General features: G+C 37.5%; 2 protein-coding genes across 2 annotated transcripts; both read right to left on the bottom strand.

Annotated features, from left to right (window-relative positions):
- Positions 1-2,576: 2,576 nt before the first annotated feature.
- LOC110912619 lies at positions 2,577-3,996 on the bottom strand. Its single transcript, XM_022157387.2, has 4 exons — positions 3,563-3,996; positions 3,408-3,503; positions 2,859-2,999; positions 2,577-2,769 (listed from the first exon to the last, which is right to left on the bottom strand). Exons 1-4 carry the CDS (start codon positions 3,794-3,796, stop codon positions 2,725-2,727), a joined length of 516 nt encoding a protein of 171 aa, XP_022013079.1. The 5' UTR covers positions 3,797-3,996; the 3' UTR covers positions 2,577-2,724.
- A 1,257-nt stretch (positions 3,997-5,253) lies between these two features.
- LOC110914312 lies at positions 5,254-6,857 on the bottom strand. Its single transcript, XM_022159113.1, has 4 exons — positions 6,634-6,857; positions 6,400-6,572; positions 6,039-6,341; positions 5,254-5,861 (listed from the first exon to the last, which is right to left on the bottom strand). Exons 1-4 carry the CDS (start codon positions 6,855-6,857, stop codon positions 5,254-5,256), a joined length of 1,308 nt encoding a protein of 435 aa, XP_022014805.1.
- Positions 6,858-11,213: the final 4,356 nt, after the last annotated feature.

Genomic DNA, 11,213 nt, shown 5'->3' with positions numbered 1-11,213 from the left:
ATTAATGGCCTTGCAAACCATTAATGATCTGTTTTTCCTTGATGCTTTCATACCAGGGTTTACAAACATATATACATACTTTCACTGATTCAAAGGTTTATTCGTGCACACAAACAAACACATGAACTCGCTCAACTTTTGTTGATGTTTTCAAACTACATGTATTTCAGGGAATTAAGTGTGGATCTGGCGGGCGTTTGGATGTTTCAAGTTATGTTGAGAATAAAAGATGTCACCCGGTGTCTTAGAGTTTGGATAGTGTGTCTTATCCTGGACAAGACACATCTTCCAAAGCCTGGTTTTATTTAAAGTCTTTTGTTGAGTCCTTATGGAACTCTAAACAATTCGTATGGTTTGTAATTCGAATTTCAAGTCTATGTTTCAAGACAATGTTGTTATGTTTTTAAACTTATTTAATGGATTATCATCATTAGTTTTATCACATAGTTGTTGTTATAATTGAATGCAATGATTTTAAGCAAGTCACATAATCACACTTCCGTAAAAGTTAGGGTGTGACATGGTCACCCTTGTTGAGTGATAATTTTCTAGCCAATAATGTCATGTCATGTCAAGTCTCCACTCCACTCTCATTTTGCACTCAATCAATAGCAATGATCAAACACAGAAAGTGGTAAACAATTTTTTTTTAAAAGAAGATAAATTTATGATTGCTTGAAAGAAGTTGAGACCCACCATTATCACTCTCCCTCACCCACATCTCTCCTCTTCACTTTCGGTGAATACCCACCGATTTTGGCCCTCACCACTCACCGAAGGGGTGGCAATGGTTCCTAACGCGGCAAACTTCCCTCTCCGCTGCACTCACCAAACTCACTCCGCCCACCCTTACACTCTTACGATTTCTAAATGTCCCAACTTTTTCACACATTAATTTTTTTTTAAAACAACTATTTTATTCTCTTTAGTCTAAAATATATTATTATAGTTTTTTTTTTAATTTTAAAAATTTATTATGTTACTATCATTCTAACACCCTTGTTATTGAAAAAAAAAACTACTACAAGATAGACCATAACGTAAAATTAAAACCTTGAGTAAAATGCACGGATAGTCCCTGTGGTTTTGTAAAATAACACCTATAGTCCCCAACTTTTGGAAATTACACCGGTGTGGTCCCTGTGGTTTGACAATTTGTTACTCGGATAGTCCCTGAAGTGGATAGAGGTTATTTTTCTCAGTTAAGTTAAGTTAAGTGGACATGAAATGACACATTTGCCCTTAATGATAAAAAAACAAAAAATAAAAAATAAAATAGAAACTGATTAAGGTCCACTCTTTTTATATTATTTTATTTGTAGAACCCAACAACCACACTTCATCTTCAACCTCTATCCACCATCATCCTCCACAATCACCACCGCAATCAATCTCCACAACCACCAGTGAGAACAATTTCTAATTTAAAGTTGAATTTGACAAATATAACACTGATTCACTGTAATTCATTTTGAAAATCTCGAACAAAGCAATAGCTTTAAACTAACAAATTCACTAAATTTGAATAGATTCGTTAGAGTTTTCATTGATGCAACAGATCGTTATTTGAAGTCGTAAATCGAAAAAAAATTGTTGAAATTTGAATCGTGAGGGTTTTGATTGAATGGAGCGGCGGCAGCTTTTACTAAATCCAAAACCTTTATCTTCATCGTGAGGGTTTCAAGCTCCGACTCCGACGGCGATTCAGAAGAAGAAGAAGAAGCTGACGTAGTCGACAGCGACGGAATTTGCTTTCGAATTCTGTTTTCGAGTTGACGATCATCATCACCACACCTCTGTCAGCTTATAATCACAAGCAACTCACACTATCATCATCATCTGCATCACGAGCCTTCATCGCACCACCGTTAACCACTACACAACCACCGGCCTCTGCCGTAACCGCGAAACAACACCCGAACCTGCTTCATCTTCTTCGTATTTCCTCTACCTCACCATTGTCATCTCGGGTCACCCTTCTCTTCATCATCTCTGTCGTACCACAACCATCATTCCACCGTTGCTATTCACCCTAACCACCATTGTTCCCCATCGTTCACCGTCATCATCTGCACAACAACCACCCGAACCTGCAACCTCCTTCGTTACCCTCACACCACCAACCTGCATCACACTAAGATCGTTGAAGCGGAGTGGTTGAAAATCCTAGGCCTCGGATCCGATTTAATCCAGGTGTGTGACTGGAGATCGTAGATTTCTACGGCGAGTGGATTGTCTTGAAATCATGGCGGTGATAGTGGTGGTGGGTGGTGGTGCTGTGGTTCAGAGAAAGAGAGAGTGTAGAAAGGGGGTGGGATGTCTGGCCCACTTGATTAAATAAATAATAAAAAGATATATATTTCTTTTAATGTTTAAGTTATTATATAATAAGGGTAGTTTTGTCATTTCACAACTACTTAACTAAGAAAACTAACCTTCATCTACTTCAAGGACTATCTGAGTAACAAACTGTCAAATCACAGGGAGCACCGGTGTAATTTTCAAAAGTTGGGGACTATAGATGTTATTTTACAAAACCACAGGGACTATCCATGCATTTTACTCTTAAAACCTTATTAAAAACCAACTACTTTATGCATATGGTACTTGTATAACCAAATACTGAGCATTTTTTATTCAAAATACATATATAATCTTATCCCTTCCGATTCAAACTCCCATCACCATTATAAAAATAAAATTACATTACACGTCACCGATGATCTACCAATTCTCACTCCGGTTAGGTTTCGACGACACATATTCATCCTGCCAAAGACACGTTTAAATCTTCAAAACTCACACAACTTAAAAACAAAATAATCAATTTATATAACATAAATGTAAATTACTCATACTTGATCACCACTTGAAGGAATCCAGTCATTTGTTGCAGGATTTGATTTGACCACTTGATCTTCGTATCTTCCGGTCTGCACTTGCAAATCATATAAATCTCCATGTTCCTCCCTTGCCACCTTTATAAATCCATTTCCTGTCTGCAATTCAACAATTAATAATATCACTAAACGGATTCATTTATTACATAAAATCATTAGAACATAAAAGATATAGATAAATAAATGAGTAAACTGCCATCTTGTTTCTCAGGTTTGGTCACTTTTATGAGTTTAGTCTCAAACCTCTGGTTTCAGTTTTATTGCAACTTTGATCCAAAAATGAAATTAGATCATATTTATTTTATAAAATCTTGCTATTTTGTCTTTTTTTCCATGAGGAAAAATGGTCATTGTATAGAAAATTTATATAATACACTTTTATTATTTATAATTGTAATAAAACTGAAACCACAAAGATCCAGATGCAAAAGATTTGAGTTTTCGACTAAAATGTCAAAAGTGACCAAACTAGGGACGAAAATAGCACTTTACTACAAATAAATAAACCGTGTGATGTTCTTTGTCGATGGAAACCAATTCTTTGTAGTATCCCGTCTCCACGAACTCTTCTTCCACCGCCGCGTTACCATCGGAAACTATACCCTGTTAACTTAACGGTTAAACTCAATAAATATTAATTTTGTACAACCGAAAAAACGCACTTGAGATTGAGATATTAACGACTGGAACTTGATGAGCTCTGGGATGGTAGTAACCGGTTCATCGGAGAGTGATCCCGATTCGACGGGATCACTACGGTTGGGTTTAGGTGGGCGTTTGGGGAGAATGGAATCGAAGTGAGATCTAACTTGTTCGGAGATTTGAAGCTGCTGATGAGGGTCGATGATGTCGTCGCTCCGGCTGGGTTTGACGGTGACCGTTGGTTGTCCCACCATGATTACGAGGAAATTGAAGCGGCGTAATAGATGGATAAAGTTGAAGGCAGGGTTTTTTTTTTTTTTTTGGGTTGGAAAGATTGAGAAGAATGTGAGAGAAACTATGGGCTTGTTTTATGATGCATATAAATCCAGTTTACTTCTCGAAGATTCGGTGGTCTATGGTAGTATTATTTGCGACGGGAACTAACCTGTTTTGATAAACATAGATAAGTGTTATTTTTTTTTTTTTAATGGCTAACAATTTTCTACGTGTAAACCCACCCTTTCGGAGCTATGTCTAAAGGCCGACTACTCGACCACCGTTAGAAAGCGTATCACACCCCTGATGCGTAGAAACCTCGTGGAATATGTAAAACTGCGCCCCCCTAAGACTCGAACCCGGGTAAAACCCCGGGCCAAGCCTTCACCGAGATGGGAACAACCACTGCGTTGCAGTGGAAGACCCAAGAATCCGATTATTGGTAATAATTTATGTTTCAATTAGATATTTTTAGTACAATAAATAAACTATTTATAAAACCTAGAACTAAATTAATACATATCTTTTTTTTAAAGGTAAACTTCATTAAAACACGAACCACCTCAAAACGAGGCAGCCGAAACCAACTATAAATTTACATATTTACACCAATCTTTCCAAGTAATCGACTTATTTTTAGGTCTAGATGAAAACCACAAGAAACTTACAGCCTTCATTTCCCTAATTATATCTAACAATTTAATAGGCTTATTGTTGAACTTGAGACCATTCGGAGCCCTCCAAATGCACCAGCAGCCGATCCTAATTAGAGCCATTAGGGCCACCTTTTTCTGACCTTTCAGCCCGATGTACAACTTCAAAGAGATCATAAAAAAAACATGAAGATGTTTTGAATTTCACACCAGTTGCTGATATGAGCCAAAAGCAAAGTTGCAAAGTAACACGAGGTGAACAGGTGATCCACTGTCTCCTCTCCTTCGCGACATAAAACGCATGTTGTCTCATCCCCTCATATACTTCTTTTCTTTAAAGCAGTGAGTGTAGCGATCCTATCCAATTCCGCTCTCCAAATAAAAATGTTACACTTACCCGGCAGCCACTTACACCATTCGATTGTATGCACATCTGATTGTAACTTGTTCTTATCAAAAATTCTTTTCACAGCCTTTACACTAAATTCCCCGTCTGCCGCACCGTTCCAAGACCACGAGTCCCTCGAATGATTCAGCTGAACTGGAAGGACTAGGCAACAGAGATTGACCAAATCATTGACAAGGCCAGCAGTTAACGAACACTTTCACTGCCAGTTAAACTTTCAGATAGTTTCAGCATTGTTGATATGCTCACTGACTCTACATCCCTTCTCTACCTCAATCTTGAATAACTCCGGAAACCTTTCTTGTAAGGGAATGTTACCATGCCAGGGGTCTAGTCAGAATGTGGTATCTTCTCCACTTCCGACCGAGGCTTTGAATTAATTTCTAAGAGGAACACCGTCAACTGTTGTTTTTGTTAAGACCTGAACGATGTTGCACCAAACGCCACTAACCATCTTTCTAACCAGGAGGAAATCCCAGCTATTCCTTGTGATATGGATGGATTCGATCACTTCAACCCACAACCTCCTTTTGTCCTCCAAGAACATCCATCCCCACTTAGCCAACATCGAAGTATTAATACTTTTCAACTTGCTAAGCCTAAGCCCACCACAGTTTTTAGGACGCGTAACTCGGTCCCACGCGACCCAAAGAAGTTTCTTCATCGTGTTATCACCACCCCATAGGAAACCTCTTATTTTAGCCTCAAGAATTTTTATCACTTGGTTCGGGGCCTTATATAACGAGAAATAATAGTTGGGAAGGCATTCGAGGACTGATTTGATAAGGGTAATTCCACCCCCGATTGAGAGTAACGAAGTTTTCCATTTAGCCAACCTACAATAAAAAATATTGATGACTGGCTTCCAGTTTACTATCCGGTTCATATTAGCACCAACTAACAACCCAAGGTACTTGAATGGGAAGCTACCAGCTTGACACCCCACCGTAGCAGCCATATCCTTGAGGGCAGCCGAATCTATTCCTATCGTGTAGATATTAGACTTACCAGTGTTAATTTTGAGCCTCGAACATAGATGGAAAACCCGGAGGATCCGAACCACATTATTGATGTTATCATGGGACCATTCCCCTAGAATAATGGCATCGTCCGCATAAAATAAGTGCGAAACACATGGCCCATTGTTAGGCATTTAGATACCCGAAATAGCTCCTTCCCTCCGAGCCTTTTCGATCATACATGAGAAAGCCTCCATGACCAATATGAAGAGAAATGGCGAGATACGGTCTCCTTGCCTTAATCCTTTTGAGCATTGGAACTCAAAAGTAGGGGGCCCATTAACCAGACCGGACGAGCTGGCTAACTCAAGGACCCCTTTAATCCAATTGCACCACCTCGAAGGGAACCCCATTTGAACCATTATGGAGATGAGGAAATTCCAATTAACGTTGTCAAACGCCTTCTCGAAATCAATTTTAAAAAAGAACACCTTTTTTCTTAAATCTTTTCCCCCAATTAACAATCTCATTGATAAGTAATGACCCGTTAAAAATGTACGTACCTTTAACGAAGGCTGTCTGAGACTCGGAAATCACCGTTCCTATCACCTTTTTCAACCTGTTAGCCAGAACTTTGGAAACCATTTTACTAATAATTCCGATAAGATTAATTGGTCTGTAATTTTTCAGCTCCACCGGGTCATTCCTTTTAGGGACCAACGTAATAAACGACGAACTGCAACACACATTAAACACCCCATACTCGAAAAAGTTGTCTAAAATCTATTTGAAATTGCCCTCGAATAGCTCCTAGAAGTGTTTTTATGAATTTTAAGTTTATCCCGTCTGGCCCAGGAGCTTTATCACTCCCACAATCATTGACTGCCTCCTTGATTTCCGATAACGAGGACGGCTCAACCAGAAACTCCTTATCGGCACCAGAGAGAGTTTTAAAACCTTCACAGCACAACGATGGTCTTTCCCCGTATTTCTCCTTAAATCTATCTCTGAAGAATCCCATAATTTCTTTTTTAACTCTAGCCGGCTTCGTAACCCACCTGCCTTCGATCGGTAACCTCGTGATCACTAAAAGAGAGGAAAAAAACTGGATGTTAACTAGAAAATCTGACCAGATTTTGATTTTAAATGAAAATGACAACAAAACTGAAACTACAAGGACCCAGATTCAAAAAATTTAAGCTTTAGATTAAAATGACAAAACTTACCAAATCTCAGAGACCATTTTAACAGTTTACTCTTTACACAATAGTTCTTCATTTTCTCGTAAATTTGTGTAATCATTATAACGTTAAAACATATGATAAACTTTTTAAAGTAAATTATTGGCTTTAGGGTGCAGGGAATGGTCACCCTTGTTGAGTGTTTAAACAATTTTCTAGCCAATAATGTCATGTCATGCCATGTCAAGTCTTCACTTCACTCTCATTTTACACTCAATCAATAGCAATGGTCAAACACGGAGAGTGGTAAACAATTTTTTTTTAAAAGAAGGTAAATTTGTGATTGGTTGAAAGGAGTTGAGACCCACCATTATCACTCTCCCTCACCCACATCTCTCCTCTTCACTCTCGGTGAATACCCGCCGATTTTGGCCCTCACCACTCACCGAAGGGGTGGCAATGGTTCCCAACACGGCAAACTCCCCTCCCCGCTCCACTCACCAAACTCACTCCACCCACCCTTACACTCTTACGATTTTTAAATTTCTCAACTTTTTCACACATTAATTTTTTTTAAAACAACTATTTTATTCTCTTTAGTCTAAAATATATTAAAAATATATTATTAGAGTTTTTTTTAATTATGAAAATTTATTATATTACATCATTCTAACACAATAACACCCTTGTTATTGAAAAAAAAAGAACTACTACAAGATAGACCATAACGTAAAATATAACCAAATACTCGGCATTTTTTAGAGTAAATTACAAGTTTTGTCCTTTATGTTTACACCAAATTGCAGGCGCTTTCCTTTAGCGGAAAAGTTGACAAGTTTTGTACTTTATGTTTCAAAATATTGCACGGTTTGTCCTTTGGGCCTAACTCAATCAGATTTTTTGGTTAAATATGCACATGTGCCTTGCACATGAGGGCATACTTGTCTTTTCACCTTTTCAGGGGTTATTGTGTAAATGACTTATATACAAGGACTATTTTATAAAAGTAAAAAGATATTTAATTAAAATAAACCTCTCAATCTCTCTCTTCCTCCTAGTCCCCTTTCTCTCTAAAAAACTCTGCACCGTTCTCTCTTTCTCCCAAAACCATTACTTGAGGATAACTGTAAATCCACTACATCATTACAATATCATCTAAAGACTACATCCATATAGCTAATAATCCAACAGTAAATGTACAACAGAGCTACACATGTATACATATATATGACCAATTACTCGATTAGTGCATAATTAAACAATACAGTAGATAACAGATCATCAAATTATGTCACACCCCGATATTTCCACGTATTACCGGTGGGCCCGGTGGGGAGTATCATGACGTAGTTGATATCATCATAGACAATTTATCACAGTTTAATACATAGCGGAAGCAGAAGATAATAACATTACAAACGGATGAAGAATAATATCAAGTATTACAAAAACAGTTATAAAAGATCCACAGGCGGATCAAATTTAAAAGGATCATTGTTCAACAGATTCTTAACATCTAAGCTTGCAAGACTCTTTATTGATGCTAGGAGAAGCCAGCCTATTTCGATTAGTACCTGCATATAATCTTTTTGGGAAAATACGTCAGTTTTCACTGGTAAATACAATTAACCGACTCATTTTGAAAACATTTATGAAAATTGATTTGAATGTACAAGGCACAAAATATCTTTTATAACTTGGGATAATTATTTATATATAAACTTGTAAAAGAATTACATGTTCGTTATACGTTCAGTAGCCCGGGCTGAATACCGGGTTAAAGATTAACAGACACACCACATGATATAGTCCCGTCTCGAGTTATTCTCGAACCGGCGGTTACACCTTTTTATATATATGCACTGGCAGGTGTATGCCTACACCCCGTGCTTAGGTCATGGCCATTTCAATGAATGATGCCAAGGATATTCGGGACATGGTCATTAACCCCCCAAAGGCTTCAAGCAAACAAAATAGTTTAAACGGGTCATCTCAATAAATTAACCTTCATATGATTAAAAATTCAATGCCCAACCAAGCGGTATTCTATATACCGTACCCCAAGCCCGTATAAGGGAAAATAAGTTAAAAGTATTTACCTGAGCAAATTATTCAATTTATCCCAGCCGTATACAATTGGCAAATGCAGATATCTTTTACTGGGCTCCTAAATCTAGAACGTAGGTTTTAATAACCTATTAGATTCCTAACGGGTCTTAATTAAGTCTAAACTTAGACCGGTTAGTTTTAAAGGAAGATATACGGTTTACAATGCAAGATTAAGCGAAGACCGGAATAGAATGTGATTTAGACCCAACAAGTTTGAAGACTTGTATAATATGGGTAAACTAAACACATTCTGGATTTTGAGATAAAAATGATAAGGTTTGACCCTTTCCGGTTAATTTATGCAAACTAATTACATAAACCGCACCGAACGCGAAAAATGCATAACGGGTAACCAAATGAGTCATGAACAGGTTTCCTAAGTTAATATGCCTTAAATATGTTGTGATATCAGTAGGATACCTTCCATTATGCCCAAAACAAATTTAAACTCAAATTAAGCCCCGTAGGGGTATTTTGGTCATTTTAAAGGTTGTAAATGAGGTTAAACATTAATCCAAGATTCAGGTCTGATATAATCAGTAAAAATACTTAATTTAATAAGTTATATCAGTAGGGTATTGCATATATGTGAAATTTATCATTTATAACCAAACTATGCACCGTAGGGGCATTTTGGTAATTTCACATAAGCTTTAAAGGTCAAATTTGGAAATCTGAGTTCAAAACTTTTGCTTACTATTAAAGTATAAAAGTTTACTCAAAACATCAGTAGGTATTAAGTCTTATATTTTAAAAATAGTTTTAACTCATACTATGCGTTTAAAACGCGTAAAAGTCGGTTTTAAGCGATTTTCAGGTTATAATAGGAAATCTAAGTTTTTGATTAGTTTATAAAGTTCAAGATATTTTATTTATCATATAAAATCAGTAGCAAAAAGTTTGGTGTAACAACCCTCGGTAAAACCAACACCATCATAATATTTCCGACACCGTAGTATATCTTAAAATGTCCCAATATGTCTTTATATACACCCCATATAAGAAAAACGAGCCCAAAATATATAAAATAGTATTTAAAATAAATAAAAGTTTTAATCTAGGGCTTAGGCGGGCCGCGTAGACCCACCCCAACCCTTACGCAGGCGGTATAAGGGTTAGAACCAGATTCCTTTAATTTTCTTTAGTTTAGACGGGCCGCGTAAGACCCCCGTTTAGTTAACGCAGGCCGCGAGAGATCAAGATAAGTGGCGCAGCCCGGTGATGACACGTGTCATCATCGTGGCTAAGCTAGGCGATGACCCGGATCACCTAAACCCTACCCAGGCTAGTACGCGGGCCGCGTAAGCCCCGCTTATCTTTTACGCGGGCCGCGTGAGAGTCGAGATCAGCAACTATATAAAGGAGGCCTCGGGCTTCAATTCAGTTCGTTCAGTTTTCATTTCTCAATCACAATTTCTGAAATATTAGGCATAGAAAGCTGGTATTATACCCCCTAATTAGCGAGGTTCTGCTCCGTTGTAAGTATTATAACCCCAGTTTCGTAATAGATATGCTGCCCGATTGATTTAGGGTTCCGTAACAACTGTCGTGGTTCTGCCCGGCGTAGTTGTTGGAATGCCGTCTCGCGGAGGGTATCATTAATATTTTCAAAGGGTTATAATACTAACCTATGTACATTTGTATAAATTATAGATTATTCCCAAGAAACCCTTACGCGAAGTCTAAGATAGCAATGTGAGTTTATCCTCTTTTTGTTAACCTTTTTGGAATATTTTACAAAACCTTAATTATTTTACAATGTGATTAAGCGGTGATTGAGTCTTTGTAGTTCTTCAATTACTGCCGGTATGTTGGGGTTTTGTATACAAAATTTACTACCGCGAGTAGTAAGTCGGGGATGACAGTACGTTACCATTGGACAATGAGTTAGCCAATGTGTAATATGACCCACAAGTCAGGATTGACAGTACTGAATGAGTAATTGTGTAGAAATAAACAATGTGATCGCTCTCAATACTGTTTTAATTAATAAAATGTTTCTTGATTAAACTGGGATTCACTCACCAGTATTTCCCACTGACAAATGTTTCTAAAACGCGTTTCAGGTAACACAATGTGACAGCCAA

This window comes from Helianthus annuus, chromosome 15 (assembly GCF_002127325.2).
Source record: "Helianthus annuus cultivar XRQ/B chromosome 15, HanXRQr2.0-SUNRISE, whole genome shotgun sequence".
NCBI classification, from domain to species: domain Eukaryota; kingdom Viridiplantae; phylum Streptophyta; class Magnoliopsida; order Asterales; family Asteraceae; genus Helianthus; species Helianthus annuus.
Note: the sequence above shows the minus strand (reverse complement) of the source record. Positions and strands in the feature narration are given on the sequence as shown.

Excerpts from the sequence above, each read along its gene's own strand:
- LOC110912619 (XM_022157387.2), bottom strand. The coding sequence starts at position 3,796 with ATGGTGGGACAACCAACGGTCACCGTCAAACCCAGCCGGAGCGACGAC. Across the intron at positions 3,504-3,562 it reads CGTTAATATCTCAATCTCAA|GGTATAGTTTCCGATGGTAA; the intron begins GTGCGTTTTTTC and ends TTAAGTTAACAG. Across the intron at positions 2,770-2,858 it reads TTCCTTCAAGTGGTGATCAA|GATGAATATGTGTCGTCGAA; the intron begins GTATGAGTAATT and ends TGTCTTTGGCAG.
- LOC110914312 (XM_022159113.1), bottom strand. The coding sequence starts at position 6,857 with ATGGGATTCTTCAGAGATAGATTTAAGGAGAAATACGGGGAAAGACCA. Across the intron at positions 6,573-6,633 it reads CTTCTAGGAGCTATTCGAGG|TTCGTCGTTTATTACGTTGG; the intron begins GCAATTTCAAAT and ends TGTGTGTTGCAG. Across the intron at positions 6,342-6,399 it reads TCAGACAGCCTTCGTTAAAG|ATTTAAGAAAAAAGGTGTTC; the intron begins GTACGTACATTT and ends TTGGGGGAAAAG.